This window comes from Typopeltis vanoorti, chromosome 22, assembly GCF_054136105.1.
Source record: "Typopeltis vanoorti isolate ZY-2024b chromosome 22, IOZ_Tvanoo_1.0, whole genome shotgun sequence".
NCBI classification, from domain to species: Eukaryota; Metazoa; Arthropoda; class Arachnida; order Uropygi; family Thelyphonidae; genus Typopeltis; species Typopeltis vanoorti.
The window spans coordinates 2,817,046-2,841,039 of NC_143570.1; the positions used below are offsets into that span (position 1 = coordinate 2,817,046).

At 35.7% G+C, this 23,994-nt stretch overlaps 1 protein-coding gene across 1 annotated transcript in view; it reads left to right on the forward strand.

The window, feature by feature from the left end:
• The first annotated feature begins 438 nt into the window (after positions 1 to 438).
• Ppt2 (palmitoyl-protein thioesterase 2) overlaps positions 439 to 23,994 on the forward strand; it is an 88,347-nt gene continuing 64,791 nt past the window's right edge. Inside the window, exons 1-3 of the mRNA XM_090412331.1 lie at positions 439 to 567; positions 10,878 to 11,031; positions 19,972 to 20,067. Coding sequence (XP_090268457.1) covers positions 442 to 567; positions 10,878 to 11,031; positions 19,972 to 20,067 — 376 coding nt within the window. The 5' untranslated portion in view covers positions 439 to 441. The remainder of the gene's footprint in view (positions 568 to 10,877; positions 11,032 to 19,971; positions 20,068 to 23,994) is intronic.

Genomic DNA, 23,994 nt, shown 5'->3' on the forward strand with positions numbered 1-23,994 from the left:
ATAGGCTTAAAAGAAATTCCTCCACTCAGCGACTAGACTAGAACCTTCAAGCGGCCAAGCGCAAAGGACGTAAGCGTCACTTCCACTGAGCTACACAGTCCTTGGAAACGTATTTTAAGAAAAATAAATGAATAAAAAATAAAAACGTCATTCTCTTCGTTCACCATTCCTTTATATTCCATTTCATATATTTATATGTGAACTTATATGTGTGTGTGTGTGTATGAAAAATATATTTTAAGATCGTATTTGAGTTGTAATGTTTATAATATTCCTTCTACAATTCAATGAAAATGAAAATTTTAAATACCATTAAAGCCTGCGATTGCATGGTGGCGTTGTCTTTCACAACATCACTTTTTGACATCACATTTCTTTCAAGAAATGTAAACACAAACGATGTTGTCGGTTGTACAAATGAGAGCTTTGAATTTATGCTTTATGTTTTTTATTACAGCCGGTATTCAAGGCGTGGTGCAGTTGAAATCTTATAAACCAGTCGTCTTAATACATGGTGTAATGAGCGATGCTCGAAATTTAGAATTTTTAGCATCATATATAGAGAAGGTGAGATGAGTCATATCTGTGTGAGTCAACGGTTTTCCCCCGTCTTTTATTCTTTATCTAGATTTTGGTGAAGTATAGCATTACTCGTATTTAGCAAAGTTTATTGCAGTTTAGTTTGAATTGAACTATTAGTGCCCAAATAACTTTTTATCATATAAGAGAGAACTCTAAAAAAAAATTTTTTTTTAGAGTTCTGTCATGTAACAATGAAGTAATATATGAACATGTTCTTTAGAACTTCAGTATTTTCCAAATGAAATATTGAAGCAGATTTTGGAATTATTATTTTGAGAGACCTCCAGGGAATAATAGGTTATGAAGTGATTTGTGTGCAGGAAATATATAATAATAACAAAATTAGTAAACAAACAAGCAAAAAATTCACCTTAGATCCTGTTTCACTTTCATTTGAAAAAGTACAAATTGCTCTAAAATCCACTTTTTGTATGATTTATGCATCAATTCCGTACTTATTTTATTTTCTTTCATGTATTTATTGCAAATGAACTTTTATATATAGTTTATAAGCAGATCACAACAGTATCACTCATCTCTACATTTTTTTTTTTTTTTTAATATCTGATCCACATAAGAAGTCACAAAATCTGAACATGACCATAGCACAGAATTTTCGAAACAGATAAAAGCATAATGGTCCTGTAGCCTTAGTTGTTTCAACCACAATGTCAGTGATGTGAAATCAATAAAATATATACACTATCAGAAAAGATAATCAAAATGTTATAAGTTAATATTAAAGTTTTCAGATGGAAGAGGGGTAATATGATAGAGATGTATAAGTTGGTAAGGGTTAATTTGAAGTTATCAAATTAATGTTGAAGAGGTCTTTTATAAATGTTGGGAAAGAACAAGAGATCATCCCCAGAAGTTGTATAAGGAGGATATGAGCAAAGGATTGAAAAGCAGGTTTTTTGCATGGAGAGTGGTGAGTGATTGAAATTAATTGTCTGAGGGTGTGGAGTCTGCAGAGAATGTGAATTTAAGGCACAATATGATTAGCTGTGTGTGTGTGTGTGTGTGTGTGTGTGTGTGTGTGTGTGTGTGAGACTGAGAGAGAGAGACCTCTCATGATGAGTTTGACTCCACGGATGTCTGGTGGTAATAGTAGTAATGTCCCAAAAAAGATATAAATTGTGTTTATATGCATTATTGCATGACAGAAAACTAGAAGGCATGTTTAATAGGAAAGTAACATTTTGAAGTTGGAATTATGAATAATTATGACTTAGCATAATTAAATGGATTATTAGTTCATTCATTAGATCATAACACAAGCTGACAAACCCATTTCTGCTAGTGGCAGCAAAAGCTACCTAGTTAGGTAGCTAACAATAAAATGAAGAATAAAATGCTTTATTCTAAAATTTAAGTATGCTAATTTTATTTTGGATAAAATTCTTCAAATTGACCCAACATATTTCTATTTCCTGGTAACAACTTAACTTTGAAATCATCAGTAGCTTATCTTTAACTCTTTTATTATTATTATTATTATTATTACCCCAAGACCTCATAGAGTCAAAGACTCATCTGGGAGGTCCTTTTATCACATACACATCTCATCATACCATGTCTTAAACACACTCAAACTCCTTGCAGACATCACACTCTCAGGCAAGGCATTCCAATCATTCACAACTCTGCACGAAAAAAACCTGCCTCTCACTCCCCTACTCACACCCTCTTTATACAGTTTCCAGGGATGACCTCTGGTTCTCCCCTGATCTCCCACTATTTTCTGTAGAACTTCTCTACCATTGATCTTATAACAATCCCTTACCAACTTGTAGGTCTCTATCATATCTCCCCTCTTCCTTCTCTCCGCCAGACTCTGCAAATTACATCTTCTCAATCTTTGCTCATACTCAACGTTCCAGAGGTCAGAAACTACCTTAGTCAGTCGCCTTTGGACCCTTTCCAACATCTCTTCATCCTTTTGAAAACCTGGTGACCAAATCTGGCACAATAGTCCATGTGTGGCCAAATCAAAGCCTTATACAAAGGAACAAGAATCTCCCTACTTCTACATGTCAATGTTCTCCGTATTATTCCCAGAATTCTTTGTGTTGTCCTCACAATTTTGGCGATGTGTCCCCTAAATTTTAGATCCTTATCCACTATCACCCCCAGATCTCTTATTTCCTCTCCCTCCAACAATATATTCTCACCAAGCATAAATTCTGCATCCCATCTTTGTTTTCCAAATTTTAAAACCTTACATTTTGCAACATTACTCACATTCCCATTCCTGTGCCCAATCACTCAATTCATTCAAGTCTTCTTGCAAGGCCACAATATCTTCACTACTCTTTATGGTTCATCCCAACTTTGCATCATCTGCAGAAAACTGAACATCTCCATCCAAATCTTTGCCAATATCATTAATATACAAGTTAAACAGTAATGGCCCTAAAACAGACCCCTGAGGCACTCCACTAGTGACTTTCCTGGATATCGCACCCCCCATACACAACTTGTTGATACCTATCAGATAGCCAGTCTACAATCCAATGCACTAATCTAATATCCAACCCTATCTGCTCTAGTTTGACTGTCAACTTATTATGAGGTACTCTATCAAAAGCCTTTGCAAAATCCAAGTATATTACTGTGTATCCTTCTCCTCTGTCCAAGGAAGCAGTCACTTTATTGTAATAAGTAAGTAGATTACTAAAACATGACCTCCCTTTAGCAAATCCATGCTGTCCATCAAAGATAATACCATTCTTGTCAACCCAACTCTGGATCCTAGTTCTCACAAGCTTCTCCAACAACTTAACCAACACCTGACACACAGATAGGCCTATAGTTTGATGCTTGAGTTCGATCACCTCCTTTATGAAGTGGCACAATCTTGCCTTCCTTCCACTCCTTAGGAACTTGACCAAGTGCAAGACTCGTATTAAAAAAATATGTCAAGGCAGGTGTCAACTCCCTGGAACATTCCTTCAGAATACGTGGTGATATATTATCAAGTCCCACAGCCTTATTTACATCTAGTTTACTCAACTCCCCAAACACCTCTTGCTCACTTACAGTCAGTCTCTCCTCCCCATCATCAACTGCTCTTAATCTCTCCATGAAGTCACATTCACAAGATTGAAAGATCTTTATGAACTGCTCATTAAGTATCTCCACCACACACACATTCTGCAACAGCTGTCTTTATACCATTTTCTCCAATCAGTGTCATCCTTTCATAATCATTCTTTCTTTTGCTGGCTACATATCGAAGGACTCCCTAGGATTCTTTTTGGCTTCATTAGCTAACTGCTGTTCATACCTCTCTTTAGCTACTCTCACCAACCAAGTCACCCTCCTTGCCTGGTCTTTGTAGACCTCATGAAATTGGTTATTTCCACTTCTCTTATGCTGCCTCCACAATGCCCTTTTTCTCTGTATCGCATGCTTAATCTCTTTATTCATCCATCTCACACCTACCTTATTTAACCTTCTCACTCTTGGAATACATTTAGACATTGCATCTACTAGATAGTTTTTGAAAATCCCCCAAGCTGCATTGATCTCTTTTCCAGCTAACTCCTCATTCCACGCTACACCTGCAAGCTGTCTCCTGAGCTCTTCATAATCACCCCCCCCCTCTTGTAGTTCCACATATACCATTTTCTCACAGGGGTCCTTGCACTGCTGGCAACCACCCAGGTAATCACCTCATGGTCACTCTCACCAATTGGTGGATGATTTGACACCTCATTTATAATTACATCCTCTGATGAGATGACTAAATCCAAGACCCTTAATCCTTGTGTGCCCTCTGTCTGAGGTAGTTATCCCTCAAATTCATCCTCAGAGGGATAACTTTGTTATCCCTCTTGGCTGGGATAAAAACATGCCAAATCATTGTTGCAGCAAAAATTGAAATGTCTAGCAGTAAATGCCTTCGAAAGTAAATGCTTAATCATGATCAGACTGGTTGGCTAAGTGGTTAGCGTATCCACTCTCCAGCCAAAAGGCTGCAGGTTCGAATCCCACTGTAGGCATGGATGTTTGTGATTGTCTGCGGAAATACTAGTGATGATGCTGGGCAGTAGATGGCGTTGGTGTAGTTGAGGTTAGAATGAGCTGTAGAGTAGGTGCCCTCCCTCGATGAGTCTTTGGACTCCGTGGAGGTGTCATATAATAATAATAATAATCAGACAATTCATTCACAGAATCCTTATTATGGATAATAGTTGCTGTCTTAAGTAAGCCAGCAAGTTTCGTAAGGTGGAAAATAAGTCAATTTTTGCTTATTTTTTGCCTTACAATATCCCCCCCCCCCCCTTCAGCATACTCAGTAACATCGTGATGTACTCTTCCATGATTATTTGGATGATTTGGCTCATTATGATAATGTGAAGTAAATAACTACATTATGCTTTTGAATAAGTTTGCATTATTATCTAATTCACTTCCCATAATACAATTTGGGACAAATTTTTATTAATTAACTAATTAATTAGCCCAAATTAATTCAGGACAAATTAATTCGGATACAAATTAATACAATGAGGGACACACACAGGGGGTGTCCCTCATAAGACTTTTGGTCTGTTGGGGCGGGAGGCCTAAGAATTAAAGTTTCCCAAATCTTGGGAAGTTTAACACTACCATATTTATTAACATTCCACCCAAGCTTCCCTTACAGTTGAACTGGCCTTTATTTGCCAAACCTTCCTGTCCAATGGTTACAATGCCAAGATCTACAAATTATCTGTCCCTTCTGCTTCCTCATATCCATCTCAACATAAAGACTACAGTAATGTTATTATTCCCTGTATTGAGGGCTCACGTGAGAAAAAAAATAGCCAGAATTTTAAAGAAATATCTCTGCACTGCTTTCAAGTCTCATTTGAAACTAGCTTCTCTTCTCTGCTCTTTTAAGGATCCACTTTTTCCTCCTCATGTTTACAAAGTTTCTTGTGCATGCAACTTATCATATTATGGTAATTTGATAATATCTTCCACAACAACTATGGTCAGTCTGGTGTAGCTGACTATGCCTTGGATACCTTGCACAGAATCAGATCGAAGAAAACTATTATGCTCCATCACAGTAAATACGAACTTGAAAGACTTTTTTTTTTTTTTTTTTTAGAATCAGTAGCAGATTTAAAAAACAGGTTCATCTTAATAAATATGGCTGTGTTAAACTTCTTAGGTCTCCTGCCAGAAGCTAAGGCTAGCCAACAGCATCCATTGAGGTGCCCCTCATAAGACTTGAGTCTTTATATAGTCTAATTTCATTTCTTTCACTTATTATTTCTTCTTTTTTTTTGTGTATGGGTGTTATTACAATTTTAATATTGTATTCCTGAAGATTTTAATATTGTATTCCTGAAGATGTTTCTGTGACAGACACAAAATATGGAAATGATTACACTTGCTTTTTACTTATTTCTCTTTGTGCTATAGCTATTCCATTAAATTATATTATGAGTGTAAACCAGCACCTAAGCCTAAACATGCATTTGCTAATTCACTTCCATGTTGCCATTTGAATATTTGGTTGCAAATTTTGTTCTGTATATAATTTCTTATTATATTTTGTTTTCTAATATTTTATGTCTAAGATAGCTGATTCGTCTTTTATTATACAGATGCTTATTTTTTTCCCTGTTCCTCTGTTATAGATAATATTTCCATGGCCATTGTAAGGCTGCCAATTATGGCTAGATTGTTATTATTATTATCCCAAGACTGATGCAGTCAAAGACTTATTGCAGGAGTCTTTGTCATACACACAGCCCATCATAGTGTGCCTTAAATACTTTCAAATTATCTGCAGACACACGCTCTCAGGCATGCATTCCAATCATTCACAACTCCCATGCAAAAAACATGTTTCTCACACTCCCTTGCTTACACCCTCCTTATACATCTTCCAGGGATGACCTCTTGTCCTCCCATCTCCCACCATTTTATGAAAAACTTCAACATAAATCTTGTAACAACCCGTTACCAATTTCTACTCATAACAATCCCTACCAACTTCTGCAGTTTGCATCTTCTCAACCTTTCTTCATACTCAACATTTTAGCCACCAGAAATTACCTTAATCAATCATCACTGAACCCTTTCTAATATATCTTCCTTTTCAAAAAGCAGGTGATCAGATCTGCACATAATGTATAGTCCATATGTGGTTTAATCAAGGCCTTATACAATGGAAACAGAATATCCTTACTTGTACAAGTCAGTGTCCTCTGCATGATTGCTGGAATTTGCTTTGTGTTGTCCTCCAAATTTTAGATCCCTATCCATCATCACCCCAAGATCTCTGATTTCCTCCACCTCCAACAATATATCCTCACCAACAGTAAATCCTGCATTGTTTTCCAAATTTTAAAGTCTTACATTTCGTAACATTGAACTGGCATCCCACTCCAGTGCCCATTCATTCAGTCTACTCAAGTCTTTTTGTAAGGCTACAACATCTGTTCTACTCCTCATAGTTCTTTCCAACTTTGTATCAACTTCAAACAACTGAATATTCCCATTCAAATCTTCTTCAATATTATTAACATACAGGTTAAACAGCAATTTCTAAAACGGGCTCTGAGACGCACCACTAGTGACTTTCCTCTTCTGAGATATTGCTCCGCCATACATAGCTTGCTGATATGTATCAGATAGCCAACCTCCAATTCAATGTACTAGTCTAATATCCAACCCCATCTGCTCTAGTTTGACTGTCAACTTGTTATGTGATAATCTATCAAAAGTGTGTGCAAAATCTGAGTACATTGTATATCAATCTCGCTTGTCCAATGCAGCTTTCACCTTATTGTAATAAGTAAACAGATTACTAAAACATGACCTCCCTTTAGCAAATCTGTGCTGTCCATTAAAGATAATATTAGTGTTGTCAATCCAATTCTAGATCCTGGTTTTCACTAGCCTCTCCAACTTTAACTGTAACACCTGACACACAAATTGGCCTATAATTTGATGATAGAGTTCTCCCTTATAAAGCTGTACAGTTCCTTGCTTTCACTCCTTTGGAACTTGATCCAATGTAAGACTCATATTAAACAAATATGCTAAGGCTGATGTACTCCCTAGTGCATTTTTTGAAAATACATGGTGATATATCATCAAATTCCACAGTGTTTATTAACATCATGTTTGCTCAATTCCCCACATGCCTTCTTGCTCACTCACAGTCAGTTTCTCTTCCTCCTCATCTACTGCTCTCAAATTATATATGTCACATTTCCAAGAATGAAACAGCTTTATGCTCATTAAATATCTCTACTGTATCCTCTGCAGTAGTTGTCCTTATACCATTTTGTCCAGTCACTGTCATCCTACCATAATCATTATTTTTCTTGCTGGCTACATATCAAAAGAACTCTCTAGGGTTTTAAAATAGACAGGGTGATTATAATTAAAGTTCACATTTTGAAAGGCTGTTACTGGGTAATTACTCAGCAGAACACTTTAATATTTAACATGATGGTGTGTACTGCAATGAAATTTTATTTTGCACAAAAACGAATATTAGTTCTAAAAGTTGCCACTAGGGTGATACATGGCCCTGTAATACATGTAAATTACATATGATACTCCTAGTATGCAGTGAAATGCTGCAACCGTACTATTTATGCAAACAACAAATGCCTCCAATGATATATGCTTCAAAAGAAACCTCTATAAAAGTAGGTAGCTGCATAATGCATCAGTTCATTCCCTGTGAGCAAGCAATGTTAAAGCACACTATCACCATTACCGAAGGATCGCACACTTCTTGTGAAGTTGTTTTACCAAAATAACATCTGTGCCTTGATAGCATTGTAAAAGTTCAGAATATTAAAAGATTAAAAACGGGTCCTATGACTGCAAATGGTTTACACAAAATGATCTGGAAATTTGAAGAGATAGATTCCTTAGATGTCAAACCTGGCAGAGGATGGAAGCCCATCGAATGGCAGACAGTGGAGTAAGCAGCCACAGTGTTAGAGGATGAAAGGATGGTAAATGTCATAGGAAACAGCAGCGCATGGCGTATTGCACGGTCTTTAGAGACACCCGTAAGCGATTCACAAAGTCATAAGGCAAATTCTGCACTGTTATCCTTATAAGATTTCCCACATTCAGCAATTGCTTAATCCTGACCAGGGCGAACAAGAAACATTTGACCTGGCAACGACTGATTATGGAACATTTTCTGGACTGATTAAGCTCACTTCCATCTGGACAATGCTGTGAATGCACATGACTACAGAATTTAGGCAACTGCAAACCCACACATTGTGCAACAGATTCCACTTCATTCTCTGGAGGTAATTTCTTTTTCGAGGAGCTCGGTCCTACTGGTCTCATTTCCTTCACTGTTAATGGCCAGTGAGATGCATCTCTGATGATTCCAACACTTCAATAGCATCAGTGCCTGGATTCAACAGTTTTTATGCAGGATGGTGCCCTTCTTCACATCACCACATCTATCAAGTGGTTACTTCAGACACATTTTGCTGAGGACAGAATTATCAGCTGCCATTTTTATACAACGTGGTCAACGTGCTCGTCAGATCTAAACCCCTGTGACTTTTGGTTATGAGGACATCTCAAAGACGTTGTATATTGTGGACACATAGCCAACTAAGTGACCTCAAGATGGCAGTATTACATGCCATATCTACAACATTTCGAGTGAAACTCGACATTCTATGGTTGAGCATGTGATTTGGCAATTTCAGCATGTTGCCAATAATGGAGGCTAGCATGTCGAACATGTTGTTGTGTAACCACACAATGTGCTGTGTGTACCCTATGTTTTGTGACATTTTGAATATCCTACTACGGTATTGCAGCAACATGTATTACCCTATTGGCAACTTTTAGAAATAATGTTGGTTTTTGCACAAAATAAAATTCCATTGCCACACACATCATCACGTTAAATATTAAATCATTCTTTTAGTAGTTACCCAGCTACAGCCTTTTGAAATGCGAACTTTAATTATAATCATCCTGTAAATTAAAGATGCCAAAAAAGTATAACCAAGTGAAAAAACATCTATCCGTAAGTTTTTTTTTTTTTTTTTTGGCTTCATTAGTTGACTGCTGTTCATACTGCTCTTTTGCTACTCTTACCAACTGAATTACCCTCCTTGCTTGTTCTTTGTATGACATTGATTATTACCACTCATCTTATGTTGAGCAGTAATAATGTCTTCTTTCTCTGTAATGCATGTTTTATCTCTTCATTCATCCATTTCACATTTCACGCCTATCTTATTTAACTTTCTGATCCTTGGAATACATTTAGACTTGCTTCTGCTGGATAGTACTTAAATAGCACCCAAGCAGCGTTTATCTCCTTCCACCCAACTTCTCATTCCATGCTACTGGAGATAGCTTCAGTATATCTCCTGAGCCTCTTAACCCAGCCTTGTAGTAATATACTCCACATATACTCTTTTCTCACAGAACTCCTCACATAGCTGGCAACTACTCATATAATCAGTTCATGATCACTCTCTCTAACTGGAAGGAGATTTGACACCTCATTTATAATAACATCCTCTGATGAGATGATCAAATCCAAGATCCTCATTTCTTGCATCCCCCCTGCTACATACTATCTGAGGTAGTTATCCCTGAAAAACTCCAGAAATTCATTTTCTTTACTTCCAGTTGTTATTTCATCATCTCAATTTATATTGCCATAATTATAATCACTGATAATTATTATCCTTTTCCTATTTACTTGCTAATTTGCTTATACATTTATTGGTCACACCCTCCACATTACCAGGTCTGTAGCAAACTTCGTTATCTGTAATTCTTTAATCCTTTGAAACCTTTTCAAAATGAATTAGTTTTCATTAGTTCCAAAGCAGATTTTTTTTTTCCTACTAATTATTACTCTCATAAGTATATAGAACCTACTATCATGAAAGTGTGAAGCAAAATGTCAGTGTTATTGTCACTGACAAAGTAGACTTTGCTCAAGTCCTGTGCATAGTGATAGAGAGTGAGGCAAAAAAAAAAGAATGTAAATATCAGCACCATTGTAATTTCAGACTTTCAAGTATGCACCAAAGTCAAAAGTGCAACAAGTACATTTTTATCTTGCTTATCTGTAGAAGAGTATCTACAAAGCTTTCCCACAAATATGCTATTTTATAAACTTAATAAAATAGTCATATTAAATTAAATATTAAATTAAACATCAACATTTAACATTCAATTTTATTTGAACGGTTGATCTTTTGTTTATATTTAATATAATCTATTTGAATGACATATTTACTCCAACTTTTTTTTTATTTTTCATGTTCCAGATGCATCCAGGAACTAATGTCACTTGTTTAAATATGTTTAATGACTGGTTAAGCTTAATCCCAATGTGGGTGCAGGTACGATACTTTGGACAAAAGCTTTCTGAGTTAATGAAGAATAGTTCCAAAGGAATACATTTGATTGGATATTCACAAGGTAAATCAATTTATGAATGTCTGGAACTAATGTCACTTGTTTAAATATGTTTAATGACTGGTTAAGCTTAATCCCAATGTGGGTGCAGGTACGATACTTTGGACAAAAGCTTTCTGAGTTAATGAAGAATAGTTCCAAAGAATACATTTGATTGGATATTCACAAGGTAAATCAATTTATGAATGTGATAAATGTTTTTTCTTTAAATAATGAATGACAACACTGAGGTTTAGATAGATGCTTTCTAGTTGGTAGTACATTTTGTTCTATAGTGATACTTCACTATCAGAAAGTAATTGATATCCATTTTTGAAATATAATGTTAATGCCAGAGATGCAATTTAGTGGTATGGTACCCACTTCATAATTGCTTAGGCGCTCGCAACATTTTGTGTGTGTAAAATTGAATGGCATGCTTATGTTTGCATTATGTTTTGGAGGGACCTTTGTTTATAATATGTAAACACATGGGTATCCTATGATGAAATACTTGCAGAAATAGTTTTTTTCAGTGACATATAAGAAAGCTGATACAGTATTCCTTCCCTACATATATATTGCTCTTTTGACTTGATGCTTGTTGTCATTATAGAAAGAGCTCTCTGCATTGAAAACTCTCTGATCACTGATGTGTTGACTAGCAGTTGACAATGTGCCAGCTTTCCATTTCCAGTTAATTTCTTTATTTTTATTTCTGTTACTGATTTTAGTGCCATCTTTTAAGATTTTTTTTTTCTTTCTTAAATATATACACACACAAAGGAAAGTCAGTAAGTCAAGCAAAAACAGAACAAATGAATTGGAAGTGAAGGGTTTCATTATATTGCTAGGTAGTACAGTCTAGGAAGATGATAGTATATATATAGTAGATGCACATGTGCATGTTTTATAACTGTTTTCAGCAGTCAAAATGGTGACCATGCTCGATAAGTATACAACCATTGAACAACTTCTGCTGTGTGACAAAAATTAACACGTGAACCACAGTAGTAGGTTTTTATGATGTAAATATTTTGTCCTAGGTATCTTAAGACATCATCAGTACAGTAGAACAATACTAGGAACGACACAATGGATAGGGTGCGTACGTACAATGGAATCCAAATTGCGTGCAGTGGCGCATTGCGGCCTGAACTTAAATTAGATTAAATTGAATTAAAATTAAATTACAGTTAAGTTATTTTTACACAATTTTGTATGGCAAGAACATCATTGTGATTTAGATTTGATTTGTGAAGTAGGGCTTCAGCACTTTCTTTATATAAGCGTTCATATTTATATGAAGATCTGTGTAGGAGTTTTGTCTTTTCCCAGTGGATCTTGTGGTTTGGGTTTTCAACTCTGTGTTGAGCGAGGCCATTTTTGCGGTTTGATGAGGCAGATATGGTCTTGATGTTCCGAAATGCATTTAAAAACTGATCTGCCTGTCTGTCCATAATAAGAGAGTTTACAGGAGCATGGAACCTTGTATATACCAGGTAGTAGCATAGTTGAAAGTTTGTCTTTGGGTGAAGGTAGCAGGTCGATGGGTTTGTAGGTGGCAGTAAGATTGTATTTCTTCATAATTTTTGAGAGCCGTTCGAAGATGCCTTTGATATAAGGTATAGAAATCCTATGGGCTTGTTTGATGTGTAGAGAAGTTGCTGATGATTTTTTGAGTTGTTTTGAGATTGTATCCATGTAGAGTGGCTGTGTTTTTGATTATTTCCAATTCTTGTTTTAGAGAATCCTCAGAGGAGCAAAATCTGTTTGCTTTGGTTACCAATGATTTAATGATGCCAAATTTTTGAGAGGGATGGTGAGCAGAAGTATGGTGAATGTAGCGACCTAAAAATGTCGGCTTGTGATAGACAGAGGTGGAGATGGAACTGTCTTCTTTTCTTTGGATGTGTAAATCCAGAAAGCCTTGTGGGCAAAAGGATTTCCTGCAAAGGACATTCATAAAGAGATGTATCCTATTTATGGAGTGAAGAAGTCTGTCATATGTAGCACAATTGCGTCTAGAAATTTTTATAGGGATGAACGATGAAGGGTGACTTGTTGCCCTGTTGAGACTGTGAGAGTAGCTACTGTGAGATGGGTGGAACATGTGATCTGAAATGACAGGAAGATAATGATACATAGCATAGTGCAGTAGGTTATTCTCATGGTATAGCCTACAGCATAATACATAATTGTTTAAATTTTTGGAGAGTGTGCATACATTGCATGTCCAGAGAACTGATCCCTGGGCACAAAATGAACTGAATGGATCTGGCCTTGCAATGTCTCATTGCAAAATATTAAACAGGATTGGTTCATGGGATGAATCATGGAATCATCACTATCAACCTGAATTAAAGCATTTCTGTGCAATGGAAGTACCAACAAGCAAGTTCAGGGCTACACTATCAGCAGGAAAACTTAGCTTATGGTCTTTTGGAATTCTCAGGAGTACTGCAGGTCCATTTTCAGAAGCATGGTGAAAATGTGAATCCCACATTGTACTGTAAAATTTTATTGAAGCTTTGGGATGCGATTCACAAAGGAGGATTACTCCTGCATGACAATACAAGATCTCATACCACTACAGGAACCCTGGAGAGAATTCAAGAACTTCAGTGGTAACTCTTTCAACATCCATCTTTCAGACCTGACCTTGCCTCAAGTGACTTTCATCTGTTTGGTCCAACACACAAGAGCTAGCAAAACTTATAGTATATTAGTGTAGTGTGTAGCCAAAGTTTTGTAAAGAAGGGATGAATCTACATTTTTCTTAAAAAGTTGAAGATTATAGTTGTTGGAAACTACTTTATGAGGAAGGCTGTTCCACAGAACAGAATCAGTTGAAATAAAACAAGAGGAGAAGTAGGTTTGTTGAATTGCAGCTGAACTGTAAAGGGGTGTTTGTAATTACTGCTTGTGTTCAGACCATTGGAAACTTGAGGATTGGTAGATGGCATGTTAGTGGAACAGTGTTTATGGAGATACTGGTAAAAGAGACACAGAGCTGAAACAGACTGTGAGATATTGGTTATAGTAAGTCAGTAAGAAAAGAATCATCTGTCAGCCAAATTGATATCCAACGAATGACAAAGGATTTTTACAGAGTCTTTTAAGTGCACTACCCTAAATGTGAGCATATTCTAAGGATGGACAGATTTGTACTTAATAACTGGATGAGTGAAAAGTAGCATCTTGAATGGAAAAAAAATGCCTAGTTTTTTTTAGAGGTTGAGGAAGCTATTGATTTGATTATTCCAGGAAAGACAACTAGAGGTAAATGTCAGTTTGAAGGGAGAGAGAGAGAGAGAGAGAGATCTGATCTTGTTTGGTGATTTGTATAGCAAATGACTTAATGTGTAGGTTATGCAGGAGGAGTGGTGTGGAGTTTGTGAATGTGTGGGTTTGACGGGCAAAATGACAAGAAGGATGATTTGCATCCGAATGGATTTGGTGTTCAGATTCTGGAAAAAGTGTTGTTGAATAAAGTGGATGTTCAAAATCAAGGAAATTAGAGCTTTTTTTGGGGAGGAGGAGGAGGGGGAAACTGTTGAGCAGATATGCCGACATCAATGAGGCAGTTGAGTGTAAGAATGTGTATAAAACACCTAAGTTAGTACCACTGGTAACTATCCCATTCTGGTTTGTTACCAGGGGTACTAACTTAGGTATTTTATACTTATGTATTATAAAGTGTCAGGATAGCAGTGGATCTAAGGAGCTTTTGCACTTTATGTACATTAATGCATGGAGCATTTGGAACAAGCAGGAGGAATTTTTGATATTGGTTAGTTCATAGTTCATCCTGGCCAAATGTTGTTGGCATTAGTGAGCTATGCTGACAGAAGATGATATAGTTAGTGGGATAGAATGTGAACGGTATAGTGTGCTCAGGGAGGAAAAAAAGAAAAGAATGGGGGAGGGGAAGGAGCATTATTGATGATAGCCAATGAACTGCAACTGAAAAGAGTAGAAGTTCAATTGCAGACCAGTGAAAATAGCACATTTGAGGCTATCTAGTGTGAGATAGATGCCAGAAGAACAAAATATACAGTTGGGTGATGCTATAGATCAGGGGATGGAAAAGATAATGGAGATAGCATGCATTGGGTAACTATTATGGAGGATTTCAAACATAGATTGGAAGGAAGAGAGGACACATGGGAAGAAGGAAATGGAATTTATGCAGTTACTAAGGAATAATTATCTGAGACAGCATGTTATGGAAAATACTAGCGGTTTGAGAGTAATCGATTTAGTAATCATCTGAGAATTTATCTATAACCAGTATTGGTTATAGACCATGTTGCTGCCGATTGGTGAGAGTGGCAGCAACATCTTGTTGCTGCCACTCTCATCATCATTATTCTTGGCCTCATCATCATTAATGCTTTCTGTGCCTGCTAGCACATAAGGCTGCAACTCTGGTTTTCCGACTGCCCCTGTCTTTCGCAGTTGCTCTTGCTTCCACCCAGCTCGCCTATCCTGCCTCATTCATTTCGGATTCCATCGTTCTTCTCCAAGTTAATTTTGGGTGATCTCTAGAGTGTCTCCCTTCTTGTGCCCAACTCAATGCTACTTGGGGAATTCTGTTTATCCCCATGTGTCAAATATGACTGGTCCATTTCCATCTTCTTAGGCAAATGTCTTCATCTATTGACTTGGAGAAAGTTTTCTTTAAAAGTTCCTTGTTGGTAATTGTATTTGGCCAGATAATTTTTAAATTCTTAAACATTTGCTTTGGAAAATATCCAATTTATTACTTTGTGCCTGGGTAAATTTCCAAGTTTCAGAGTCATATAGCAGTACTGCTTGCACAATAGATTTATAGATATTAATTTTCACTTTAACTGTAATATTTGAAGCTTTCCATAATTTATTTAATGACTTGAAACAGTTTTGTGCTGTAGCAGTTCTTTGTAAAACATCTTCGGCAATGCCACCCTGTATGTAAAATGCAAGGTATGTAAAAGTATCACCATCTTCAATTGTTTAATTTTTTAACTTAATTTCTCTATTTGAATTTTCATTTATTCATATGGTTTCATTCTTGTTTATATGAAGATCCACAGTTTCTGCACAATGAGCAAAGTCATCAATTTTTTTAGCTGTAAGTCATTTAACTTAGAGGACAGGAGCACTGTCATCAGCAAAATCAAGATCTTCCAGTGTGGATGTAAAGTCCCAACATATTCTCTCTTTTGATGATTAATTGAGTTTTTCATAATCTAGTCGATTAGGATTATAAATAATAGATCAGATAGAAAACAACCCTACCTAACTCCAGTTTCTATGATAAATCTAACTTTTCTATCTACTTCCATGCAAGACTTGCTGCCATTATACATACTCTTGATAATGTTGAGAAATGTATAAGGTATGATGAATACAGAGTATTCATCTAATATTTCCAAAGTTTCTCTCTATCTACTGAGTAATGCTTTACTAAAATCGATGAAGTTTAGGGTAGAGCGGAACTTGACATTCTATGCATTGTTCAATTATTATATTTCTAAGAGTGAATATTTGTTGGATAGTTCCACAGCTGGTCCAGAAACCTGCCTGTTCCTCTCTTAATAGGTTTTTGATTTCCTTTTTTAATCTGTTAATTAAAATTTTGGTAAAAACTTTTGCAGGAATTGAAAGCAGACTTATTCCTCTCCAATTTTCACATTTTGGAATTTTTATAATTACTGCTTTCTATTGTTGAGGAATTTTTTCTGTCTTCCATATTTCGTTATATAATCTTTGTAATTCAGTAGTGGTAGTTATGTTAAGATCAACTATTAACATTTCAACATCGATACTGTAATTTCTGCATGCTTTGTTAGATTTTAGTGCCTTCAGGGCATCTTACTTCACTCAATGAGATCTCGTCTATGGAAATGTTCAAAGTGGGTATTAGACTAGTTGTAATATTTTGCGCCTGTTGAGATCCTGTATCTGCCTTTACATTCAAGGTTTCATCAAAATATTCCCTCTATCTTGCTTCAATTTTAGAATCAATTGTCAAAACTTTCCTTGTTTGTCTTTAATGGAGGAAGGAGTTGCTTTTTTATTACCGTTGATCCTTTTTATATATAATCTGATAAAGTTGTCTAATTTGTCCATTTTTCCGCAGCATGTTGTGCTTCTTTTGCTAATTCATCAATATATTTTCTCATGTTGGCTCTTGCAGCTCGCTTTATGCTTTTATTTAGTTTATTGTAACGTATTTGCTATATACATACCTTGTATAATCGTTCTGAATTTGTATTATTCATTAATAATTTATAGTTTTTCCTCTCTTCGGTGATCTTCAAAGTTTCTGCAGTTAACTATTCTTTGTTTTTCTTTTTTCTTCGTTTACCAATTACATCTTCAGCAACTTCATTGTAGGAAGTTGCTGAAGATGTAATTGGTAACTTTTTCCAGTATTCTTCTACTTTGTCATTTTCTGTTGTTACATCTTGATTTTCCTCTATTTCTAATGTATTGAATGTGTTCTTTATCTCCAAAGCAAACTTTTCTCTTGTTTCTTTAATTTTTAATATTTCAGTATTAAATGAAGTTTTTGAACTTCTTTTCTTTCTTAATACACTTTGGAGTTTTAATTTCAACTTTGTCACTAACAAGAAGTGGTAGGAACCAACTTCTGCACCACGTTTGACCCTCACATCATTAAGCATGGATCTTACAAATTTACTATTTATAACAGCATGATTAATTTGGTTTCTTGTATTGCTGTCTTGTGAGGTCCAAGTCAGTTTATGTATTTCTTTATGCCTTAAATTTACTTTCTCCTTTGACAAAGTTGTTCATTTCACAAAAGGATACAAACATCATGCCATTTTGGTCTCCACAAGCCTCAAAACCTAATGAGTTTTCTTCTACACATGACCTTTTACCCACTTTTGCATTAAGATCACCAATGAGTATTATCATATCGTGTTTTGAAATAGAATTTATTACCTTTTGGAGTTGTTCATAAAAACATTCTTTTATTTCCTCATCTGCATAAGTGCGTAAACCTGCACAATCAAAAGTTTGATAAATTTAGAATAGAACCTGGCTTTTATAATTCTCTCATTTACTAGTCCCCATTCTATCAAGCTTTTGGTTACTTTTGGGTACAATATTAAAGCAACTCCTTTTTCGCGCTTCTCCTCTGATTTGGAGTACAATATTGTCTTGTTGTCTCTAGTTATAAGTCTACCAAAACCAGTCCGAGTTCTCTGATACTTAAGATGTCTAGCTTGTAATTGTCCATTTCATTTGTTACCTGTCTAGTTTTTCCTACCTGGCACAGTGTTCTGACCTTCCATGATCCAATTTTTAAAATTTTTTGTGACTTCATAAGCGACTCTTTCAACATCAAAGGTTCCAAAAGGCTTTCCCTTTGGTGTGTGTCATATATACGTTATCCACATCAGATCAGGCTAGATAACCGTCTTCTGATGTCTCACAAGTCATGTCTGTTTCCAGGAGCATTCGTTCATCCAGATTTGCAGTTTCCATAATCAAATTGTTTCTTTTTTTTACAGGGAGGGGGTGATTATATAGAGAAAGAGTGTAGTTAGCAAGGGTGTTAGAACTAGGTTTTTTGCTTGGAGAGTGGTGATTGAGTAGAATTAGGTTGCCAGAGTCTGTTGTGAGTGTCATGATTGTGAATGAGTTCAAAGCAAAGTATGATAGATACTGCGCAAATATTGGATAGTGCTTCACATAATGTTTAGGACCTCCCTCGATGAGTCTAAGGACTCCATAGAGTAGCTGGTAATAATAATAATAATTATTATTATTGAAGATAAGGGAAAGCAAGCGAATCTTTTTTTATGAGAAAGAATTCATTTTGGTAGTATTGAAGGTAATCAGAATAACCATAATTCAGTTGAGCATAATCCTGTATATAAATAACATGTTATAAAAAAATCAAATAATTGTCACTGGAGATAATTGATCCCACTCATGAATTATAATGAAAGATTGAATATCTGTTATTTGTAATTTTAAATTAATACATCTTATAACTATTTATTTTTATTATTTTAATCTAATAGATAAACTTTGGTATTGATGGTTATTCATGACTTATTTTTAACAGTATTACCAACACCAAATAATTTTATCAAAAGATGTTTTATTAACTGTTTATATTTCAAATCAGCGTCATCAGAGCACAACACAGCTTGTATATGGGACAGTGAGTAAGTGAAACAATACAATTGTAATGGATAAAAGATCTAAAATCCTATTTTGACACCCTAAAGAGGGTATCAAAATAGGACTTTAGATCTTTTGTCTATTACAGTTGTATTGTTTCACTTGCTCGTTGTGTATACAAGCTGTGTTGTACAATAGGACTTTAGATCTTTTCTCCATTATAATTGTATTGTTTCACTTACTGTCACGTATAAAAGCTGTGTTGTGCTCCGATGATGCTGATTTGAAATATAAGCAGTTAATAAAACATCTTTTGATAAAATTGTTTGGTGTTGTTAATACCGATAAAAATAAGTCATTTTTATTATTTTGTTATGTTATTTAATTTAATTTATTTAAATTAAATAGAGTAGAAGTCCATTAAAGTGAGAGTTTGAAACATATAACATTTAAAAAGGTAATATTTTTTCCATGAGGGAGATATCCCAATATCATGTATGGAGATCTTTTTTGTGTATATAGATGGACAGCAAATGCAAGCAACATTTATTTTTATTGTCTTCTTTTTAGCTAATGGTTTAGCAGTGGTAAAATAGCAGTTTGTTTTTGTTGTCCAATCCTATAACTCCACCTCCATAGCCATTTCTCTAGTTTTTTAATTTTTTCCATTGCAAATCATTTTTTGTATATTGTATTATGGGGAAATAAACATTCTACAAACCAATATCAACTATATTTATTGTCAAGATAAGCAACTGACCTTTCTGACAGCAGTTTTTTTCACTTTAATGATAATAATTATTATTTTATTTTCAGGAGGTCTGATAGCTCGAGCATTGGTTACATCTCTTGATGATCACAACATAAATACTTTTATATCATTAAGTTCCCCTCAGATGGGACAGTATGGAGGTAAGGTGAAGAATTATACAGAAATGATTTATGGTATAGGTAGATTACTTAATGGAAAGAAATTTTTTTTCTGTTTTCTCTAGACCCTTATAGTATTGTTAAAATCTGTTAATTGTATTATTATCTTATTAAAATATGTTATCAAATCTTCAATTATATCTTGTCTTCTGTGCCTTTGTAAAAAACTATAGTTATCTCATTTAAAGCTTATCTTCTTGACCCTTATTATACTTCTGACTTATGGCCACAAATAATAAAGCTCACATGTGCAAAACTTACAGAACAAAGAAATTGCCTCAGGCTGGAGCCAATATCTTTGACCTACTGGTATTTATTCTCAACTGAATTTCGAAAGTTTATTTGGTTTCTAGCTGCGCCACCAAATTCATGGGTAGGAGTTGAATCTCCCTCCAAAAGAATAACACACAGTAAAACACACGGAACCTCTCTCTCTCTCTGTTAATTTTAATTAAATCTAGCAACCTAAAATTTTCTGTTATGCAGTCGTTACAATATCTACTTCAAGGCTCACACAGATTTGAGTTTAATGAGTAGTGCATTGGACTCAGAAATCAGGCAAGTTATTTAAACAAGAAAACAATTTATTTAACATCAACGAAATGTACAATGGCTCAGTTTTAAGTTCTAAGTAAATTTGCTTCTATGCTTCAAATTACAACTAATGACTACGTCTACAATTTAGTTCCTCATCATATTCAATTCTAGTAAGACCACGTGTCTATAGTTTTTCTCTTGTTAAACTTGGTTATACTCAGATTAATCTTACATAACATTCTGCAGGCTTAGGTTAGGTTAGGTCATATCGGTCCCTCGGCAAATTTCTATCTGGAATGCAGGTCTCCGATGGTGATTACAAAATATCTCCCATGATGTTAGCAAAACTCCGCTGCCGTAGCGTACATCGTAACTTCAGGTCGGAACCCCATGTGACCTCAAAACTTCTCGCTGACCCGTGAACGGGACTGGACGAACTCGAACTGCTCTGCCAGGAACCAAACTGAATTGCTGCACTGAACTCGTTCTCTCGCCATTGCAACCCGCTATTTATCTGGCTCCGATGACCTTGGGGTTTGCTTACGTCATCGCCCCTTGGTACTTCGGTGGTCTACACCCACCACCCTTCTCGGTCATTGAGTTCAGATGGGAAACCTCCGTGCACTGTTGACCCTCACGGTTGCAGTTGCCCCAGGTCATTTGTTAATACCTTAATCCATCTGGAATTACCGGTGACTAAGAGGTTTCTTTAGACACAATTAATCTTACACTTATTTTTCTGTTCTTTTACAAAACCCTTTGAGGTGACAATATTCAGTAATATACAAAAAATATTATTTCCAAATTAAAAATATGAAAATTTCTCTCTTTACCCACAAGTATTTTTAGTGAATTTTGCTTACCAGTAAAATCAGTATACAAGAGGTTTTTGAATAAAGTTCCTTGAATATGCGATTTTACAGTATGTTATTATTAATTGGTTATCATGTTTTTCCACATATCATGTGTAGAAAAACATGATAACCATAGATGAATTAGAAATTCATCAGGCTCTTAACAATATTCTGGAATTAACAGTTTTTAAAAATATTAGTCTGTAAGAGTGAAAGAATCAGTATTTATGAATCAGCTTTCAAATTCAAAATGTACAAATCAACATATCGTAACATTGTACGTGCATTTTGATAAATCACACATGCTTTTAAAGCTGAGAAATATGGTGGAATCTGATTGTTTGTATCTCATAAATAAGAGACTTATTTTTTTGTTCTGTTCCTTTTGACAGCATAATATTTAAAAGGAAGATGAATGGGATTTATACTAATGACACTTTTTAAAAATATGTATATATATATATATTGATTTCACATGAGAGATTGAACAACCTATAAGCACATTAATGTCACATGTGTGGGATGTAGGTGAGATTGATAAAAAAGAAGAAATATTTATTGAAATTTTTCTTAAAGAGTTGCAGGTTAAAGTTGTTTGAGAATACTTCATGAGGAATGCTATTTCAGAGGACAAAGGAAATAAAATGAAAGAGGGGGGGGATGGTTTGGTGTGTTTGTTGAACTGAAAAGGGGTATAGGGTAGTGTTGCTTTTGTTTTAACAGGGGCCCAGAAGAAAGTAGAGGGATTATGGTTTTCAGTTCAGTGGAGCAGTGATCATGGAAGTACCTGTAGAACAGACAGGAGTGCCAAAACATTGCATCTCTGAGATTCAGACTTACTTCAGTCTCTATCAATATTATAAGGACAGGCAGATTTGAGATTTGTTTAGAGTTAGTTACTGAGTGGGTGAAAAATAGTATCTTTAAGTGGAAGAGAATGCCTAGTTTTTTTAGAGGCTGAGGAATCTACTCATGTGATGTGTTATGCCATGGGTGGCTGGAGATAAATGTCAGACCATGCAGGATTCTCTGGTTATTTGGAGGTTAAGCGTAGGTGAACTGAGATCTGTGTTTACGAGAGAAAAAGCAAGACTGTATTTTGGTGACATTGAAGGTGACCAGGTTGTCCCTGCTCAATTGAAGGATGGTTTGAAGATCAGTGTTGAAAGGCACCTGGTTGAAGATGATCTTGAAGCTTGGGATGTCTTGAGTGCTGCATGGTTTATCAAATGAGTAAGATAAATACAGAGTCTTTTATCAGCAAAGTTGCAAATAGGATTAGTGGCGATTGAAAGTAAGTCATTTATAGTACAAGGCATCAAAATAGGGATGGGACAAATGGGCTTCTGCCATTCATGTATACTAATGCCAGAAGTATTAGGAACAAGAAGGAAGAATTTTTGGCCTTGGTTGGTACTTCCAGGCCACAGGTTATTGGCATTAGTGAAGCAAGGCTGACAGAAGATGATATAGCTAGTGGGATTGAATGTGAGGGGTATGGTGTGTTCAGGAGTGACAGGGAGAATAAAATGGGGGGGAGGAGTGTTATTGATGATAGCTGATGAGCTGCAGCCAAGGAGAATAGAGGTGGAACTGCAGGATAGAGAAAAGTGCACATTTGAGGCTATTTGGTATGAGATTGAGATTGGCAGAACAAAATATACAGTTGGGTGCTGCTATAGACCAGGTGATGGAATAGATGGTGAAGATAGTATGCATAAGCAAATAGAAGAAATGAGTGGAAGGAGGGTAATTATTATGGGAGATTTCAACTATGGTAACATTGATTGGAAGGAGGAGAGGACACATGGGAGGAAGGAATTGGATTTTATGCGGTTATTAAGGGATAACTATCTGCGACAGCATATAATGTAAAATACTAGGGGTTAGAGAGTGCCTGACCTAGTAATTGCATCTGAGAATTTGGCTGTAATGAATATGACCACGTTGCCACCAACTGGTGAGAGTGATCATAGGGTCTTGACTTGGGAGGTGGCTAAAGGTGTGGAATTTACAATTAAGACAGGGTACATCTAGAATTATCGGGCTAGTAAGTATGACAAGCTTAGGAGTTTGATTGGTTCAGTGCCATGGCATGTAAAACTGCAAGGGCTGGATGTTGATAGTGCATGGGAGGTAGTTAAGAAGTGTTTGCAGGAGGCAATGGCTGACTGTATACCTAGAGTCCGAACAATAAATCAAGCAGGGGTTAAATGGATGAATAACACCATTAAGCTTGAGCTTAATGGTGTTATTCATCAAAAAAAAAGAAACAACTGTGGAGGGAATTTAAGGAGAAAGGTGACCAGCAGGCACACGAACAGTATAAAGTGCAGGCCAGAAGGGTAACGAGTGTGGTAAGAAAAGCAAAAGCGAATTATGAAAGAACATTAGCCATGCAAACTAAAGAGAATCTCAAACAGTTTTTTCAATGTGTTGAAAGTAAAAGAAAAAATATATATGGCAGAATGATTTTAAAGAATGCCGATGGTAGGGAAGTTACCAAATCAGTTGATAT